This window comes from Corapipo altera, unplaced genomic scaffold, assembly GCF_003945725.1.
Source record: "Corapipo altera isolate COAL_440 unplaced genomic scaffold, ASM394572v1 359, whole genome shotgun sequence".
Lineage (NCBI taxonomy): Eukaryota > Metazoa > Chordata > Aves > Passeriformes > Pipridae > Corapipo > Corapipo altera.
In genome coordinates this window covers 148,760-170,050 of record NW_020884948.1, presented here as the reverse complement: position 1 = coordinate 170,050, position 21,291 = coordinate 148,760, and the positions used below count along the sequence as shown (strand labels likewise).

Below are 21,291 nucleotides of genomic sequence, written 5' to 3'. Positions count from 1 at the left end.
TCCTGTGTAAGACTTATCCAATATGCCACAGTCTGTTAAACTGTCCCTGATATTCACCTAATAATATCTGTTGCAGACAGGCACTGCTGGCACAATGTTACAGGAAATTGAGCAACATAGGATTTCCTATGTGCACCTCTTTCTTTTATTTAGAGACATAGAAATTACAGAAGACCTCTGAAGTAGAAGCATGGTTCATGTTGATGGCCTCTGAAAAATAATTTTGCAAAGCTGCCCTGGATAGTCCCTTTACTGTTTAATATGTCTGTATGTAGAACAGTATAATCAGAGTTCATGCAAACATTTACTATTGCTACTTTTAATTTATATTCAAAGTTTTGTATAATATTAAAATTTCAGATGTAGACAATTGTATTTAAAGAACCCCTTTTTCTTCAGGTTTGTGTATGTATGTAAACATGCTAGGAAAAACTTCAGATATTAAACATTGATTATCACACTTGCATGTCTTGTACTGCTTCAAACATTTTTCTTTATCTTTTATTTTTATATTCTTAACTCTGGGTCATCACAGTCCTTCTGTAAAGATAACAAGAGGAGTCTTCTACAAAACACTGTATGATTCAGTTCTAGTTTCTGGAAGCTTGTTTGCAGTTGTGTGAAATATGGGAATGATTGAACTTCTGGACCTTTGCATGTGTAGTAATTTTGCTGAGAAGAAGTATTTACTATTTCATAGTTTTACATATTTGCTTTTATTTTTGAATTTTTAGGTACATTGAATTTCAGTCCTGATGCTACTGATTCCATTCCTGGAGAAAGACAACCTACAGATATAAACTGGGTAAATAAAGATAGGAAAGAGTCTAACAGTAATCAGAATAGAAGTAATTTATCATTTCCTAGTCTGTCTTCTGAAAGAGGTACAGACCATGAAACCTCTTCCACAAAGCACCATGGCTTTTGTAATCCAGAAAGGCAGTATGGGAATTCTGAAGACTTCGACCAGTATTTTAGTACCAGTAAAAGTTTGAAGAATTGCAACTTGCCAAACCAGAGATTGCACAGATCAAGAAATGATAGCACATGTACTAGAAATAAGATAAGGCAAAGTACTGCTGATGCTGCTGCAGGTCCAGAAATTTCAGATGTTGCAATAGTACCCAGTAGAAGAGCACCTCCTAAAGGATACAATGATTTTCTCTCCTCAGAGAGTGACAGGGAGGTACCTAATGCAGATAGCAGAGGAGCAAAGCCAAAGAAAACGCATCTGATGCATGCATCTGGAAGAGGTTTCAGGGAGAAGGGAAAGCAAGTACATGACCGTGAAAAGAGAGTGAGCTCTAAACAGAAAGTAGAGCTGCTTGAAAATGTTCCATCTTTGGATTTGATACAGTCTGACTCTTCAGAATCTTCTCTTGGAAAGGCATTCTGCGATGCACCTGTTGGTAGTGGGGATGAGCAAAAAGGCTACAATTATCTAAACAAAAGATATCCCCGGAAGCCTGTGTGGAACAAACCCTCAGTAGAAAAGGAGTGTCAGAAAAGACATGATTCTCACCGTAGTAAGAATACAAAAGTAGGTAAGAAGTCTTCTCTTGCATATACTCCAAAAGATAAAAATGAAAGGAAGAAAGAACTCCCTGTCCACAAAAATGATGAAAACTTGACCAAAGAAGTCAGACATCAATTGTCTGAGTCTGTCAGACTCAGTGGAAGAAAGTTCCTGCTAAAGGGGGATCAGGCACCTGCACTTCATTTTAGCTGGACCCAGTACTGGAAAAAGCAAAGTGATGTACCAAAAAACAAAGAAACTCATACCGGTAAGCTTTCCAGACTGTTCTGTACTCCTGCATTAAAGATACAATCATGAATAATTTAAACTTTTCTCTTCAACTACTGCCTTGAGTAGCTGAAGAGGCTTATTATTTCACATTAGATTGGTATTGGTTTCAGAAGGTAGAATTAAATGTAGATGCATGATTTCTGAGTGACGACATGTTCTATAAGTTTACTGGGGAAGGATAGATTTTGTTTGAAGTTTTTTTCTGTTTCACTATCGAACTGCAAATGATGACCTGGTCAGGGACCATGTTAAAACATGTGTTGTGGGAGTAAACTTCTAAGCGTTCTGAACAATGGGACTGGAGGAGGACAGTGCTAAACTGATTTTTGCAGAATGAGTTTTCTCATGTTATATGTAGAAATAGGAAAATGCTGGACAGAGAAACTGTGTTCTGCTTCTAACTGAATTTTGTGGTTTTTTCCTACAATGGTAGTATTGAAAGGTAATTAGAAATAGAGGCGATCTCTGGACACTGTTTTTGGAAGTTTGAGAACAGAAACGTAGTGTTTGTTCACAGTGTATAGCAGACTCACGGGTTTTGAATGTCGGAGTGAATTTTCTGCTGACTCATACCACTAGTGACTGAAAACATTAAATGGAAATCAGCTGAATCTCTTCAGTGCTATTAGAAACACTAAATAATGTTTCTGTTTCAAGAGAAACCTAGGTAGCTTTTTCTTTCAGTTTTACATAAGCTTAAGTGTGCACTTAAATTGTGAGGCTTAAGTGTTCAGAGGCAATAAGGAGAAACACCAAGAGTGATATTTGTTTTTTTTACAGAGCATCTCAACCTTATCTTCTGCAGCCCAGGATGACAGAGATGAATAGAGTAGTTCCTGTTAATGTAACTGTGGTATCAAATCTAGTGAAAATTTTGCTTCTCAGCATCTCTTCTATTTCAGACATGAAAAAATAGTAGCATAATTGGGAAGCATAGCTCTAGTCAGAAATTTTGTTCCATTAGGAGAAGCTCAAGGATCAGGATCTTCCTTAATCCTTTGTAACCTAAATGCAATAACTTTTGTGCTCCTGGTTTCTTTAAAAAAGCTCAGTCTTTCTCCCAGCATTAATATTAAGTGAAAAACATCATGTGCAAAAAGCAGGAAGAGAAGTAGTAATCTTTTACAGGCAACTTAAGGAACTTCTCCCTCCAAAATGGCAGTCTTTGTTTGCATGCTTTATTTGCAAGCTATTTTGGAAACAGTGTCTGCCACTATTTTCAGAGGACTGAGTTTGTGGTTTTTTAACTATTTATGGTATAGCTATAGTTTCTGAGTATTGTATAGCTTTATGCTTATGGAGAAAAGAAGTGCATTTCAGGTGAGGATGCTTCTTTTACAACAGATAGTAATTATGGGAGAACAGAAGGAGAAATGACTTTTAATTTTAAATCTTGTGGTGCTTGATGCAGGAGGTCTAGAAAAGAAACTTGAAAATCCTATTAAGGAGAGCAAACAATGTTAACACTTGCAAGTTTCCAGCCAGCCATGGGCTTTGTTGCAGTCATTTGTGGTACAAGCACATTTTGAATTTATAGTAATTTTCTTCTGTTATTTTCATTTTCTTTTCCTTCATTATGAATTCAAACTTTCCTTGTATTTTCACACTCTAAAAATGTTACGTTTTTATTTTACACTTGTATTTAAGATATTTTAAAGTTCAGTGGACATTTTTAAGGTGGACTTGGTGGCCTTACCTTGATGGAAGAATTAAAATGGCAGAAATGAAGCTGTGTTGTGCTTTCATATGGCTCAAAAGACCCTGTACTTCTACTGTTGTTTCCCAGTAATTCCACTCCTAAAACAGTCAGTTTACAAAGACCTTTTTCCCATAATTCAGGCACTCCACTGTTGATATGTGTTGTGTGGTCCTCCAGGAATACTCAAGGATAGGAATTAAGTTTAATTTTGGCTGAAATTTCTGTAGCTGAGAACTTTCATCTTATTGGTTTAAACTTTATGTGAAGATAAAGTTCCCATATAAAGTGATGAGTTAAATCTCAAGCTTCTGCCACTCTTAAGACTATTAACTAATTTGTAAGATCAGAATGAGTGCCATTCATCAACAGGAATTTTTGTTGCCACTTTTGTGGGAATCTCATTCCTTTTCTGCTCTGAAACTAAAGAAATGTATACAAAGTATCAAACTGAAATCTTCCAGGAGTAAACCAATATCTTATTTATAGCCACACAGGTAAAAGAAGTTTTGTTATGATTTAAAAGAAATCTTGGAATTTAATTTGAATTTTGTTTTTCAACTAGCTGATGTTTTATACACAAATAATATATTTCATTTGCAGGGTCATTGATTGAACAGCTGACCACAGAAAAGTATGAATGCATGGTGTGCTGTGAGGTGGTCCGAATAGTAGCCCCAGTGTGGAGCTGTCAGAATTGTTATCATGTATTCCACCTGAATTGCATTAAGAAGTGGGCACGATCACCAGCTTCACAAGCGGAAGGTTGGTATTTTCTCAAATTTATATTATATTTACCTATTATATATAATATATATTCTCAAATATATATTATACGTATAAATAATTTTTCTCTCAAATATATCTAGTAGCCACGTTCATGTGTTTCTTGTGTTGGAAAACTACTTAAAAATACTGGTTTAGGGTAACCAATATTGTACCCGCCTCTGAGGCAGGGCAATTAGGTTCATTGTTAAAGGGATCTGTTGGGGTGGATTAAAGAGAAATTATGCTAAATAACTGATAAAACAATGAATTTTATTAGAGCTACTGCTTTGAAACATAACTGGAAAAAAAGGTAACAGATTTGAAAAGGGGTATATAGCCATTCCTAAGAGAGGAAAATTGGAAAGAGAAAAGTAGAGAGAGATAGGAAAAGAGATAGATATCACCATCTGTGGCCCCAGTGACGTGTGGGTGATCAAGGTTGCAATGCATAGTCCTGGTCCATCAGAGGAGGGGGCCTGCATACACATAAAAAATTGGGGTGTTTATAATCCTGATTCTTCCAATAAGTGCCCCAGTACCTCCTCCAGGAGATTCTGGGCATGCACAGAAGATCTGTGGGCATCTTTCTGGAAGATTCTGGAAGTCTGGCGGCATCGGGGGGGGGTTGAGTGTGCATGTGTCTGCATGTGCCTGGCAAAGTGTCTGAGCAAAGGTTCTGAGTAAACTTTTCAGAGTTTTGCAGCTGTACAGTGGTAGCGTTGTACAGTGCGGGAGAGAAACCAGCATAAAAATTTTCAGGTCCACAGCAGGCCATCAGGTTGGCACCAATGCAAAGGTGGGTCCAGGAAAGTGCACTGTTCCAGATCATTGTGTGTTGCGGGTAGGAGTGGGAGCTTCAAAGTTTATTAGAGAAGCTCCTACTGAGTCACGAGGTGCAGAAAGGACCCCCTTGCTTTCTAAAGTCCTTCTCAGAGAGGCACCTCCAGGGAGCTGGATCCAATCTTAGCATCAGGCTTTGTCAGTCGTCTTAAGTACAACTTTGTCCTGCAGGGTTAAAGATGGAAAACTGGATATATTTATATAAAATGTATTATTTATTATGACAAATGGCTAGACAAAGGATCTTAATCAGAGTTATTTACTACAGTGCGTAAAAGCTAGAATGTTTAGTATAATGTAGTATAGTGCACTATATCAAAGCAATTATATTAAAGCTAACAAAAAACCCCAGAAACAATTATTAAGTTGAGATTTGATGTAACTCACCCATACCAATTGTCCTGGGCAAAAATCTCTTTCACTCAACCTCCAGGACTATACTTGAGAGGTATCCCCACTTCAAGGGAGAAAACTCCACACACATTCCAAGAAGAGTACATTAGAAGAAATCTACTATATGAACATGGAACTGGACTTTATATTATAAAATGATTGACAACCAGTCATGTCCACAGGTCAACTTAGCAGCTTATCTGCCAAATCTTTGCCTCACTATCAAGATGTTAGTTTGTGGTTGATGTGACAACTGGTTTTAGCATAATTCAACACCAAAACCAGCACATCAACCCCCTCTCAGCCCATCACTGATAGCCTTGCAAATTGTTAAGAGTTACTTGATCACATTCCAGGGCAGAGCATCCTGCTGCACAGTGTCAATGAAGTAAAAGGTGTGTGGGGCTCTACATCCTTGGATGACAAGAAGTGCAGGGAACTATTTTTAGTTCTAAATGTCTAGATTCTAGAAACTCCTTGGAGAACAAGGTTACTGCAACAGTCTTCTTACACTCTACAGTATCTTTCTTCTTAGGGACTCTCTTTTACTGAGGATGTCTTTCCTCTGAGACTTCTTTGCCTTCTATTGTCTTGACAGTCATCTGAAAAATGGCATCTGGTTTGACCAAGGCAAGTGAAAGAGTCTCCTGATTATCTGTGGGGAGTCACAGGGAATTGCTTTCTTCTTGGTCTGCTAACATTAGACTTGTGATTTGTGTTAAGGAAACCTCACAGTCTGAGCATTTACAAGGCTCTCTGGCAGTCACACTCTCAACACTAGACGCTTTAACTGCTGAGACCGAAGCCCCTTCACAGCAGGCGGCTGCAGTGAACCAATAGGTGCCCGCCTGGCTTTACTCCCTGCACACCCCACTCACACAGTCAGACCTGGTTTCTTTACCAGTTTGACCCCAGGTTTCCCATAGCAGAGTCTCAGATGTCTAGTTACGTAAACAATTTATTCACAGTTCAGTAATACAGAAACAGCTAAAGCTGGTGCCTCTGTGGAGGGACCCCGAACAAAAGACTCCTGGACTTTTATCCCTCAGAGTCCCAGGGTGCACAAAGCTCACTCTTACTCCTGAATCCTCCATTCCTGCTATCTCTCCCAGTGCCCATCCACCTGGCTCTCTGGCTCAGACCACTGGTCTCTGTGCCCTTTGTTATCTAAAAGGTTGGCCGTTCACAGCTCTTGCTGTGTCTCAGTGTCTCTTCACCTGGCTGGTGTCACCCATCTTTGTGCCCTTTGTTGGCAGTTTGTAGCCTCTTGTCTTGGACTCTCATGCAGGTCTCAATCTGCATCTGAACCTCAACCAGTTGACATCCAACATTTAGTATTTCTGCAGTGTAGGTTGTCAGCAGCACTCAACATCACTTTGCCATCATGTGGAAAGATTGTTTCCTATGAGGAAACAAACATCTCACATTTTGAATTATGTCTTGAAGGAATTTGACCTTTAGATATCACACAGCTAAGGTCAATCTGACAAAAATATCTGCACTGCACACAAGAACTTTATAAAGGGGAAATCGTTGTTACTTGCCCCCTTCCTTTTTCAACTTTTTTTAAAAAACTGATGCTTCAATGGTGCACTTACATTGATGGAACAAAAGTTTAAGTCATTTTGTCCCTTCTTTGCAGTAAAGGTAATTTAACTGGTACTTTTATTTTGTCTGGAAGGATCGGATGTATTTGAGTTATTACAACTGTGTCTTTCTATTCTGCCCATGGCCTCCACTTCCAGGTGGGCTAGTGATCTGTACCAATCCAATGCTGGCCTCTAACATCGCTTCTGAATTAATAATTAATAAATAAGTAATAAGTAAGCAATAAATTATAAGTAAGGAATCTTTTTATCCTAGAAGGAGGGAGAGGATAGCAAATACTAAAACAATCTCTAGTAAAATGCAATGAGGTGTGTTGATTTTGCTTAGACAATTCCCCTTTACTGTCTTTGGTTGGAATTCTGCCTACTTTGCTTCTGTTTATGAGAATAGTCAAGAAAATGAAATATTCTTTCTGTAGGGTCATCCTCCTTCTCACTTTCTTCAGTAATCAGGATTTGTAAGGAGTGTTTATAGGACCACTCCTTACAAATGTGGCTGTCAAGTGTCATTCTATACTACTGTAATTGCATCTGAATCCTGAAGAAAACTTTTATTCATTCTAATTTTGGAGGAAAGCAACCTTGTATGTTCCTTGTGGATGGACCCACATGAATGTTATTAACATCTTAAAAGAGCAAAGGATAATCAGTGATGAAGAAGAATAAAATATATCTTGAAAGACTGTTTTGCTTGGTGAAAGGTTCCTATTTTATGGGGGCCTTCACTATACTCTAGAGAAACTATTGCTTTTAGAGGACTAGGCATCCTGTTCCTGGGCAGTTGCTGATAGGAGAGGCCGCCTGCTGGCCTCCTGAAGCTTTCAGGGTAGACTTACCTTCACAGCTTTTGAAAAACATAACATGGAATAACAATGAAAGAAATTGTTAATGGAGTTGTTACGTATACTATACAAAATAATCCCTTAGGGTTTAGTATACTAGCTTTAGGAGGAGCCACATAAGGTGCTAACAGTTTTGTCAGCAGATACATATTTCAGTCAGTTGGTTTTTACTTGTAGCTTTTAACACTATTCTCTGAGTTGCTTCTTCTGAGATGCTTCTTTTTGTAGCAGTCAAAAGAAAAAAAATCTTAGGAAATGCAGATTACTCTTGAGCATGAATATTAGAATATATACCTTGAGCCACTGTCCTACAACTGCTCAGCCCTTAATTGTGCAGATCACTGCAGCAAGCTTAGTGGCACAATGATATGAGTCAGGATAATGAGTGGTAAGAATAGGCACGAAATATGCCTTAGATTTCTAGATTGCCTTAGATTTCATGCTTTAGATTCCTAGAACCTATAATTTGGATCATTTTCAGTTTGTGAAAATCATTATTGCTGTGGATTATGATGGTTAACGTAAGAAGTCTTCAACCCAATTTAAGATGTGTGTGTACATTGTTGTAGTACAATTGTCTTATCAGACAGTTTCCTGTTTGCAATCCCTTCTGCTTTTGTAACATGAAAATATCATGAATCTCGGTCAGATTTCTTAATTATGAAGAACAGTTCTAAAATCACAGCTTTATTAATTTACCAGCGTTGAATTGATTAGGTAAGAGAGACAAAAAGTACTAATCAGTGTATTTAATTTTTTTAATATCTATATGTAGATATAAAAGCATATATCTCTCCTCTCCGTCCCCCGTTGTGTTCAGTAGTGCTCTCACATTCATATTCTTCATAGCCAGATGTGTACTGAATTTGGGAAACATCTTCATTAATGTCACTTTCCTTACACTGAAGTTTTTTCTTTACGGCTAACCAGCACCCCTCTGGAACGCAGAAACAAGAAAATTACTATTTAAAATACCAGCTTGAAGAATAATGTCCTAGTCAATGTCTGGGTGTTAGCAACTTTAAATGAACAAAGTAGATTATTCTGGTTTATGTAACACTGATTTATTGTGGACATGAAGCAACACTAAACTGGTCTTCTACAGGACACTTAAACTCATGAGAGGATAAAGAAAAGGAAAATATAGGTGGTGCTTTAGACTAGAGAATTACATTTTTCTCACTCATTTCCCTCTCTTTAACACTTTGTTTCTCGCATCTTTAGATATGGTGATGACTACCTTATCTTCTAGCAGCATATCTTGTAGCAGGGAATATGATATGAGAAAAAGTGGAATTTTAAAATTTGGGTTTGCTTCAATAAAGAATTGAAGCCTGATCAAATGTAGTAGCACTGCTGTATAGATGTTGATACTGTATAAAATGCATTTTTATTAACCTGCTTTTTCACCACTTCTGAGTAAATGGAAAAAAAATAGTTTGTTTGCACCTGTGGTAAGAAACAAGGCAAAAACACTTATTCTAGGTTTGCAGATTAACTCTTTCAAGATTTTTTTATATTTTATTTCTTTATCTACAGATGGCAATAGTGGTTGGAGATGTCCAGCTTGTCAGAATGCCTCTATGCAAGTTCCTAAGACTTACACTTGTTTCTGTGGTGAGTTTCTTGCTTGCCTGTAAAGAAAAACAGTTTTGTCATTTTGATTTTTTTTTTTAATATGAATTTCAGTGTTGGTGCTTGTTTGCTTACATGCCTGAAATTTAACTTAAAAAAAAAAATTGACACTGGCAGATGGGTGCACAGTGAATCACACATATGATACCTGAAAAATAAAGAAATACTAAGTCAGAAGTGATAAATATTTTCATATCATTATGTAAAAATAGTGATTTCTGTGGAATGACGATAGATTTGGACTACTGTCTTGAAAGTTTCCTTCGGTAGAAGGAATGAAATAATCTGCATGTGTTATGTCTTTTTTTTTTTGCGAGATGCACCAAACATACAACTACCTAAACCTTTAAATTGATTTAGCAGTTTTGTCATTTCTGTTGTTCAGGGACACATACAGGTTAAATAGGAAAAAATATTCAGACTTTTCAGATCTTTATGTGTATATATGTGTCCTGGGATAGTTTACTTTGGCTGAACACCAGATGTCCACCAAGGCTGTGCAGATCTTCCCCCACCCCGGCCAGAGGGAAAAGGGGAGATGAAAAAAATATAAAAACCCGAGATTTATCAAGAAAGGCAGTTTTATATGTACACAGAGGGGGAAAAAAAAAAGAACTATAAGCACTATACACACAGGAAAAATTAACAATAAAGACTACTTCCCCACGAAAGACGTTTTCCTCCAAAGAAGAAGCAGCCCGTCCACCACCATACAGCTACCAGGAAGAGAGGATAGAGCCCTTTACTTCCTTCTCGTCTTTTATATCTGAGCTGATGTAACATAGTATGGAATATCTTATTGGTAAAATACACATCAAATGACCTATCCAATTTCCATTTCCTTCTCAAAGGGAGTAACAAACCCATTACAATATGTTTAATAAAAAAGATAAATGACGTGAGTCTAACATTCACCAGCCCATAAATATATTACAAAGAAGGAGAAATGAATTTTGTAACTTAATTGTACTTGTGTGGATAAGTTTTGTTTGGGATTTACATTTCTGAAATCTATATTGATTTCACGTAGGTTTCCCTTCCTTAGGTCAGAGTGACTGGAAAGTTTCACCTCTCTTTCTACAAAATAGGATGTTCTGAAGTTGAGACCGGAACTTGGTGTCAGTAAACTTGCCCTAAAGAAACTGAAATAGAAAACAATTTTATCTATAGTTCTTTTTATCTAAATGTGTCAGTGAATTGGTTAGGAACAGTGCAGTGCAACTAAGACACGGGTTTTAAATATCTTATGAGTACAGGGATTATAATTCTGTTAGAATGAATTGACCATGAATGAATGTTTTTACCAAATGAAAATTAGACTTTTTCTGTCTGTTAAATAGGGAAGAAATTGTACCTGAACTTAAAGACCATTTCATAGTTTTAGGAGATCTACAATAAGGACTTTAAGTTGTCCACAGTACTACTATTTGCAGAGCCTGGTGTTGTAATGCAAGTGTTTGATCTTCTTTAGATAGTGTTACGTTAATGATACGTAATTTGGACATGTGCAAAGCTATCTTCTATTTGATGCAAAATACTGACTATGTGCTGTGTGGTTAAGTGTGGGTTTTTTATTTTTACCCCTCTCTTTTATGAGGAAATTCCTAGCTTATTTTTCTTCTGAAGCTTCTGATTTTTGGGATTTTCCTGAATTTTCAGTTAGTTTAGTTGAAACTCAGGTGAATGAAAGCTATTTATAGGATTTATTTGTATTTTCCAAACTTACTACTTGTAGAATATACAAAGATGTACTAAAAGAGTTAAAATTATGTAACTATATCACCAGAAATTTTTCTTGCTGCTTTAAATTGTCACAACTCAAATTTATAACATTGGCTTGGCACTGGTAATTTAATTCCTTCCTTGAAGAAAGCCAAGAGAGTGTTAACCATTGCAATTAACCTTAACCTTGATAGTCATCTCGTGCACTTAGTACTATGAGATTTGATAGCAGTATGTCAGATTAATTCGCCGGGTCCCCCGGGCTGCCGGGAACCTTTCCCGCGCACGCGCAGTTGTGCCCCCGGGCTCGGCCGTTGCAGGAGAAAGGAGAGACAAGGGGAGCCTTGCCGGCAGGTACTGCGCCGCCATGAAAGAGGAGAAGGAAGCTTCAGAGCACACAGAGGTTTGGCGTTCCAGGTTTGGGGGGGAAGGGGTTGGGGAGGGAGGAGGATTAGCGTAGTATGTCAAGCGGGCCGTGGGGGTCCGCCGACCAGCAGGAGGGAGAGCGGCACAATCCCGTATGAAATGTCGCAGGTGAGTAGTGTGCCTGAAGATATGTGGAAACACAGTGGGGGAATGATAAGGTCAGGGTGGATAGTGGGTTCTTTTAGAATAATGGGGGTCCCCGCCAGACTGGGGCCAATGAAAGGCACCCCCACCTGGATGGGTACTGGGGTCAGAATGTTTGCTTTGTTTACTCTGTCTGTCTGTTTTTGGTTCTCCTGTGGCTACTGCCCAGGTTCGGCATGTTCTGGATATACTTGCTTTGCTCTGTTACATCCTGAAACGGTGGACAGGACAAAGAGTTGTCCCTGGGTACCTCCTTCAGTTTGTTTATAGGTGGGTGATAATAAAGCAGGAAATGAAAGACTTACCCAAAGCGTTCTAATAGGAACATAGTCTCTGTACCCCTGTGTGGTTGCGAGCTATATGGTACATGCCTCCAGCAGGGTCGCCCATGCCAGACAGATCAAAACCCTAGGACCAGATTTAATACATTCTTGGGCAGGATGAGCTCATTAGCCTCCTGGCAGTCATCCTAGGAGAAGGACAACTCCAATCCCAAACCCGGGCAGATGGAGCTCGCTTAGCCCTGTAAGGCCATCCATCTAAGAGAAGGTCACTCTAATCAAACCTACGTCCTGAGGACCTCACTGCCACCGTCCAAGCTTGCTCGGCCCTGGCAGATGAACCTCAGGATTAAAGGGTGGGTTCAGTTCCGCGCACACTGTGTCTCACCTAAAAAATCCATTGCACAGGCTTGAAGGCTTTACCCACATGCAAAAAGTCCTGTAGCGACGGGCAAGGGTCGAAACGGCAGGTGAAAGGTGCACTGGGAGCCGCAGACCCAACCCTGCATGCAGGCGGTTCAGGATATTGGTCATTTGAGACGGACCGGAGATGACAGTCTCTTGGGGCAACACCCTGAACGACCAAGCAGCCTTTTCAAGGACAGCACTGCTTGCTCCACTTGGAGAGGGGCCTAGAAAAGGTGACCTAAATAAAGCTCATCTCCACTTTCACCCGGTTGGTTAACCACAGGCCAACAGGCATCTTCTTCCAGTGCGGTCGCACAAAGATCAAAAGACAAAGGCATACACCTGCCTCCAAAGGTGTACCTAAATTAACTCTAGCATGTTGGAGTATCAGAACCATGCTCGATTCTGCGGATAGCGGACATCCTGAGCGTCAGTCTGCCCTAATTGCCCATGAGCTGGCTCGTCTCAACATCGACATTGCTGCTCTCACTGAAGTTCGCCTTCATGAAGAAGGCAGCCTCAGAGAACATGGTGCCAGTTACACACTCTTTTGGTCAGGCAAGCCCAGAACCGAAAAACACCTCTCAGGAGTCGACTTCATGATCAAAAACTCCATTGTTCCTAAACTCGAAAATCTGCTGACAGGTCACTCTGACCGCATTATCTCCCTACGCCTTCCACTAAACAACAACCAACATGTTGTCATCTTTAGTATATATACCCCAACTCTCCAAACTGACCCTACTGAAAAAGATAAATTTTACACTGACCTGCGCCTCCTTACCCAAAAGGTTCCTGCAGGCGATAAGATCATTATCCTTGGTGACTTCAACGCCAGAGTAGGCAAGAATTTTGAAGCCTGGAAAGGAGTATTAGGCAAGCATGGTGTTGGAAACTGCAACAATAATGGTTGCCTTCTGCTAGAATTCTGTGCAGAGCAACAGCTCACCATCACTAATACTATCTTTCAGCAGAAAGATAGTCTGAAGACAACCTGGATGTACCCCAGATCTAAGCATTGGCACCTCATCGATTAGGTGTTGGTGCGACAGAGAGATGCCCGCAATGTCCACCATACCCGCGTGATGCCCAGTGCAGAATGCCAAACAGACCATTGGCTTGTGCGCTGTAAACTCAATTTCAAGCTAAAATTCAAACCAAAAAGGGGCAACATCCCAAGGAGAAGACTGCAAGTTAACAATCTCCAATCAGCCACAGTAAGAGACAGTTTCCAGACAAACCTTCAAACTAGGCTCGAAAACATTCCCACAACTTCTGCAGATTCCTCTCCTGAAATAGTCTGGCACCATATTAAAAACAGCATCCTGCAATCCTCTGAAGAATCCTTAGGGTTCTCCCTCAAGAAGAACAAGGACTGGTTTGAGGAAAACAACCAAGAAATCCAAGACTTGTTGAGGAAGAAGAGAACCGCCCACCAAGCACACCTTGCACTGCCATCCTGTCACGCAAGAAAAACAGCCTTTTGTCTCGCATGCAGCAAACTCCAACAGAAACTCTGTGACATCCAGAACAAGTGGTGGATTGATCTAGCTGAAAAAACTCAATTATGCGCAGATACAGGTGATCACAAAGGTTTCTATGAGGCCTTGTAAACAGCATATGGGCCTACATACCAGGTCCAAAGCCCTCTACTCAGTGCTGATAGTCAAACCCTTCTAACAGATAAAACCTCCATTCTGAATCGATGGTCTGAACACTTTCAGACTCTCTTCAGTAACAACAGTGTAGTCCAAGATTCAGCAATTCAGTCCATCACACAACAACCAGTAAAGTATGAATTGGATACTGCCCCCACTTTAGGAGAAACCCTCAAGACCATACAGCAGGTGAAAATTGGAAAGGCAACTGGGGTTGATGGAATTCCACCTAAAGTCTGGAAACATGGGGGCCTTGCACTCCACACCAAATTTCACGAGTTTGTGGTGCGCTGTTGGGAACTAGGCGAACTACCATCAGACCTTCGTGATGCAGTCATCATCACTTTGTATAAGAAGAAAGGTATTAAATCAGATTGCTCAAACTATCGTGGTATTACTCTGCTCTCCATTGCTGGCAAAATCCTGGCAAGAATACTCTTGAACAGACTAATACCCACTATAGCAGAAGGAATTCTACCTGAAAGTCAGTGTGGTTTCAGAGACAACAGGAGCACCACAGACATGGTATTTGTCCTCAGACAACTGCAAGAGAAGTGTAGGGAACAGAACAAAGGTCTCTATGTAACCTTTGTCGACCTCACCAAGGCTTTTGATACTGTGAGCAGAAAAGGTCTGTGGCAGATTTTGGAACGTTTAGGTTGTCCCCCCAAATTCCTTAAAATGATCATCTCACTCCATGAGGATCAGCACGGCCAAATCAGATATGGCAACACACTTTCTGAACCCTTTTTAATTAAGAATGGTGTGAAACAAGGCTGCGTTCTCGCTCCAACCCTATTCACCGTCTTCTTTAGCATGATGCTCCAGAGGGCCACAGCAGACCTCGATGATCAGGACGGTATCTACATTCGATACCGTACTGATTGAAGTCTATTCAATCTAAGGCGACTGAAGGCCCACACCAAGACCTTAAATCATCTTGTCCGGGAGCTGCTTTATGCTGATGACACCGCCCTTGTTGCCCACACAGAAGCAGCTCTGCAGCGTTTAACATCCTGCTTTGCAGATGCTGCTGAGCTCTTTGGGCTGGAAGTCAGCTTAAAGAAGACAGAGGTCCTCCATCAACCTGCACCAGGAAGTCCCCCATCATCCCCACATCACCATTGGCCAATCAGAGCTCAGATCAGTCCAACAGTTTAATTACCTAGGTAGCCTCATCTCCTCAGATGGTAAGATCGATGGGAAGATAGACAACAGTTTAGCTAAGGCATGTAGTGCTTTTGGAAAACTCCACAAAAGAGTATGGCGTAATAAACACTTGAAGAAAAGCACCAAGATCAGTGTTTACAAAGCCATAGTGTTGTCTACTCTCTTGTATGGTTCCGAATCATGGGTCATCTACTGCCACCACCTGCGTCTCCTAGAACGCTTCCATCAACGCTGCCTCCGTACAATCCTTAACATCCGCTGGTCCGATTATGTGACCAATACATCTGTACTAGAGCAAGCAACTGTCACAAGTATTGAGGCCGTGTTACTGAGAACGCAGCTGCGATGGGCAGGGCACGTCTCAAGGATGAAGGACCACCGTCTCCCTAAGATCCTGCTCTATGGTGAACTTGCCAGTGGCTGCCGCATGAGAGGAACCCTGAAGAAAAGATACAAGGACTCCCTGAAACAACATCTCAGCCTTGGCCTTATTGATCACCATAACTGGTCTACTCTGGCCTCCAGTCGGGAGGCCTGGAGACACGGCATCTATAACGCAACTGTCTCCTTCGAGAACACACGCAGGATCACTCTCGAGGAAAAAAGGCAACGCAGAAAGAACCGTGCCTTGCAGAATACACCATCTAAGGAGTCTTTTTGCTGTGCCTTTTGCAATCAGATATGTCTGTCACGTATTGGCCTCATAAGCCACCAGCGTGCCTGTAGCAAATGTGGATAGTGCCTTCCCAAATCTTCGTTCGTGAAGCCTAGCCATGATGATGATGTCAGATTAATTAAAATATGTTTTAGTGCTTATCTTAAATACAGAATACTCAAAGCTAACGTACTTCCTGCTGCATTCATCAAACTTCATCAACCTTTAATGTTTAGATTAATGTAGAATCTGTTTCTTTTTAGAGAAGTGACTTTTATAATTTGCCCAATCATTTAATTCCCTATTCCCCTGTTTAATTCCCCGTTCCCCATCACCATACCAGCTAGATCTTATTTTCTGGGAATTTCTTTCCTTTTTTTTTTTTTTCCTGCTGCGTTGAGGCAGCAAGTGAATTTTACCCTTTAATTTTCTGAGCTACCTCGCCGCCTGACCAACTAAAGGAGGCTTTTAATTTTTATGTACTGTATCAGTTTAATTTAATGTAAAGTACCAACTACCTATGTGTCCACTGACTCAGTACAGAAGGGAAGAATCTTCTGGAGTTTGATATTCCAAAGGTATATTCTTTTAAAGAAGTTGAATATATATCAACACTGAAAGTACAGAAAAACATAAACATCTGTGTAATTTTATTTTTCAAAGAAGACTAGTGCCAGTGTTGAAAATATAGCTTTTTCTTTTTGGTATGATATTTTTAAAAAAATCAGTCTTGTATTCAAAGTAATAAATATCTTTTTGTCTTTGGCATGGTTTAGGTAAGGTGCACAATCCTGAATGGAATAGAAATGAAATCCCACATAGCTGTGGGGAACTTTGCGGAAAGAAGAGACAGTGTTTGGACTGTCCACATCTTTGTAACATGTAAGTAAATGTTTATCATATGAATATTGAAATGATTTAGAGAAAATTTCTGAAGACTTTATTTGTGTATTTTTTGACTACAGGATATGCTTAGAGATTTAGAACCTAAAGAGGTTTTTAGATCAGCTGAAACCTGAAAGGAATGGAGGTTGTGTTTGTATGTCTAAAGTGAGTTCATATGACAGCGTGAACAGGAGGTCCACAGTAGTTGTAGCACCATATCTATCATATTTTAGGAACTGAACTAACTGTCTGACTTGGTTTCAAGAACTTTCATTAAAGTAGAGAAATAGTACTGAATAGAAGTAATTTTAAATGTGTCCAGTCGTCCACTAGATGTTTTAGGTGCTGCTTTTCATGTAATAGTGTTTGTGTATCTTAAATTGAGATCAGTGCGAATTGGTTAAACTGAAGGACCACTCACTTGTTTCCTGTGTTTCTTTTTCCTTTCTTTGGCTTGTAAACTGTTGAGGATAAAAGGGCATTATTTGTATTTATCTATTTGTTGAGATACCAGATGGTTTAACCAGGATTCCTCATGGAGATTTTAATCAGTATATGTAACTCAATTTGGTTTTGCTTACATATTTTAGTATAATTCAGTGAAGAGAGGCAAAGGAGAGCACCTGTGTTTTCAGTTTTGGATGTTTTCCTTTAGATTTTTTTTTAGCAGTGTGGTAGTTTTGTTAAGATTAACAGCATAAGATGATCTTTTTCAATCTATTAATATGCATGCTAGTAAAAAAAAAATTATATGTTGTTCCTAGTGTATACAGCTTCAATTTCCATGTATGGAAGTTGGTCCATAGTGTCTGTTCATATTTCTGTTTTGAGAAATTTTTAATAATCAGAAGCATTTTTTCCTGCTCTTGGTACACAGTGAAAAAAATTCAGTCATTCCAAGAAATAGATGGTCATCTGACACTTTTTCCAAGGTTTGCTAAAACTCAGAACTTTACTTGAACTTTAGTCCGAACTTTTTATTTAATGTGTTCTGCTTCAAATATATTTCAACATTTTGTTGAGTGACAGAATACTTTTTTACTCTTTAATACTTCTTTCCCACACGTGAAAATGTTGTATTAGATTTCTTTTCAGTATTAGATTTTATTTGTATTTATGTCTTATGTATTTATGCACATGATTTGTATTATATTTCATTTCAGTGCTATAACAGTTTTCTTGATTGATGTAATCATGCTAGATCCTCTTTGCTGTGGTTTGCAGGGTAAAACTGAAACACAGATCATCTTTCAGACTACACTTGATGTAGCTGATACCCTGAACAGAACACTGATTCTCTTGGAGGCCACCTCCAGGCCTCCGTCTCGGGAGAGGAATTTGTTCATGGAGACACATTTTGTCCAGTAAGAAATAAACAGACTTCTCAACTACTTTGAGAATGCCCTGACTGCATTTTGCTGCCTGACAAACTTCCCTGTAGTGCTTGGAAGAAGCAGACGTTCTTCTCTTCTTTTCTCTCCTAGTCAACGGTGGAGGCTTAGTCTCTGGCATTGTCTTCTGGAAGTCTTTTGAAGAGTGGTAGCAATATTGTACCACTTGGGGGCACTATGAATTCCTAGTCCTTAGTAGTCATATCAAAAAGCCGTGAAAATTGAGTCCCAATTCGTGACCAGTTGTATCATACTTAAAAATGTTACCATTCAGCTCATGTTCCACATGAGTAAAACTATGCTGAGATCATCCAGTTCTGGAGGTAAGGAAACAGTAGGGGTGCAGATCAAGATGATGGGTGTTTTTGATACTGACTTGTGATAGTGATCTGGAGAGGAATGCACTTTCTACATCAATGTTACCCAGTTTTGGACGTTCCCCCACATATGGGAATCTCGGGTATTTATGAGGCAGCTTCCATCTGCTGAATCAAAAAGCAGGTAGAAACTTGGTTCCCTCTTGCTATATGGGAGTGGTGGAGTTAAGATATGTAGAGTGTTATCATTTGAATGCAAATTATAAGTCTGGATCATGATCTGTATCTGGGCAGAGTTTTTCCTCAAGAGAATGCTCAAGGATAGATGTTGCCGCCAGGACCAGAAGTGTGTTTCATGATCCTCGCTTAAGTTTAGATGATCTGAGAACTTTTTCTTGTTAACAGTAATTTATTTGGATTGTGGATTTGCTGTGTGCCTTTTTCCCCTGCTCCCACATATTACCATAAGATGATAAGGTTTGAACTAGAACTGCCATTATGTCAGTGATACCCTAAAAGCTGTTTTTGTTTTAGCTTTTCAACACCACACCACCATGTCTGCCCTGACCCTTCTGGGTCTAATGTTTCATGTCAGCATCAAGACTTTTTACCTCACAGTCTGATGGTATGACAAATTCTTTTGGGAAGACTGTTCACATGCCTCTCAAGTCTATGTGACTTTACTGACAGTAGAGATGAGTCTGTTTGTTACTGGCAGTGCACTGAGTCTGGTGTTGTACCTGAGTCTTGCGGTGGTGGTCTGGATGTTGCTCTTTCCTCTAGTATTTATTTAATTCCATCTATTCTGGGAAACCCTTTGCAATATGTATCTCATTTAAAGTCCAGCACCACCCTTTGTCTTCCAGTTGAGCAAACCTCTGTATCTGCAGAACTTTAGCCTCTGAAAGAGCTCATCTGGATGAATTCTTGTTATGAACCCTTTTCACTGGTTAGACTTGAGTTTGAGTCTTGGGGAACCTGCATTTGAGTCACTGGATTCTTGCTTTATTTGTTATCTTTTTGGCTTTTACTTCAGCGATCAGAGTACGTGACATTTTGATGCTTATAGCTATCCCCTGCTCTTTAGATCAGAATTATTTATGCAGTGTCTGTAACAGAATTTGAATTGCAGTATTGTCTGAGTTTTCAGAAACCACACACTATGTATGTGTCTATACTTCAGCTATCTGATGTGATGCTACCATGATCAAACAAACATCATTCCCTCTTCTTCTCATACATGGCATCAGAGGAATATTGTTCTCATTGATTTGCATGAGGATGCTTGTATTTGCTCCCTCTGCCATGCAGATGAAATGTGCAGAGTACAGGAGGTGTTGAAAGCAAGCCATTGTAACAGTTGGTAGTGGTCTAAACTTCAGCTTCCCTCCTGTCTGCCTTCTGTATGCATTGTATTATGCTGTATGCTAGGCTCTGTGAACAAATATTCCCCTGTAGAATGAGCAGCTCTGAGAGTGATGTGTAGTCACATAATCTTTTGGTGGTGCCAGTTGTGCTCTTAGTGCTGCTTAGGTGGTTACATTACTCTTAATGTAATATGAAGTAGCAAATGAAGTAGATCAAAGGGAATTAAATTACTTGAGAATCTGTTTTCTCTTTAAAACTTAGTAATCATCAGACTCCTGTGGCTGAGGAGAAAGAATTGGATTAAAAGTCACAGGAAAAAATTTTGATCCTTTAATACTTTTTAAAGTGAATAGTTTTATCAAGAAAGCATTGAAAATAAGGGAGTTTCTCTCCCTGCCCTCTTCCCAGGCTCCGCTGTGTTCCATGATTAGGAAATGAGACCTTCAATTAAATCAGAAGGTGACAAATTCAGAATGTATCTATACATTCTGCTAGACAGGGCATCTCACTGCAAGAAATTGATGCAAATAATAAGATTCAGAAGAGAACTAATCATGATATGGGTAATGAGAATGTCTAGAGCTCTCAGCATCACATAGATGCTTTTGGAAAAGATATTAAACCTCATATCCTGGTTAAGATAGAGATTAGGATGACAGCCAGTTTCAGGCAAGAAATGTGTTGTTTGTGGGGTGGTCTAATTTGACACAGTTTTCAATTTTGCAGTGTTAGATCATAATTTTTGAGGTCTTTGTCTCCAAGCACTATCTAAAATGATGTAATCAGTTGTACACATCCTACATATTTTCAGTTGGAATCAAAACCGTGTTACGTTAGTTTTTGCGAACCTGCTGGTTATGGCTCTGTGGTGGTTTAGCCTCAGCTAGCAAACAAGCCCCACACAGGTGCTCGCTTACTTCCCAATGGTGGAATGGGAGAGAGAAACAGAAGGGTAAAAGTGGAAAAAGTTGTGAGTTGAGGTAAAGACAGTTTAATAGGTAAAGCAAAGCTATGCATGCAGGCAAAGGAAAATAAGGAGTTCATTTACCGCTTCCCATGGACAGGCTGGTGTTCAGCCATCTCCAGGAAAGCAGAGCTCCATCACACATAACAGTGACTTGGGAAGACAAATGCCATCCCTCTGAACATCTTCCCTCCCTTCTTTTGACCCAGGCTTATATGCTGAGCATGGCACTATGTGGTGTGGAATATTCCCTTGGCCAGTTGAGGTCAGCTGTCTGTGTCTTCTAGGTTCTTGTGCACCTCCAGCCTCCTCAG

At 39.7% G+C, this 21,291-nt stretch overlaps 1 protein-coding gene across 6 annotated transcripts in view; it reads left to right on the top strand.

Annotated features, from left to right (window-relative positions):
- Positions 1-21,291, top strand: part of NFX1 (nuclear transcription factor, X-box binding 1) — a 72,422-nt gene that overhangs the window by 5,531 nt on the left and 45,600 nt on the right. For all 6 annotated transcript variants that reach the window (XM_027662821.1, XM_027662819.1, XM_027662820.1 and 3 more), the window contains exons 2-5: positions 735-1,784; positions 4,107-4,268; positions 9,493-9,570; positions 16,829-16,934. In XM_027662821.1, coding sequence (XP_027518622.1) covers positions 735-1,784; positions 4,107-4,268; positions 9,493-9,570; positions 16,829-16,934 — 1,396 coding nt within the window. The remainder of the gene's footprint in view (positions 1-734; positions 1,785-4,106; positions 4,269-9,492; positions 9,571-16,828; positions 16,935-21,291) is intronic.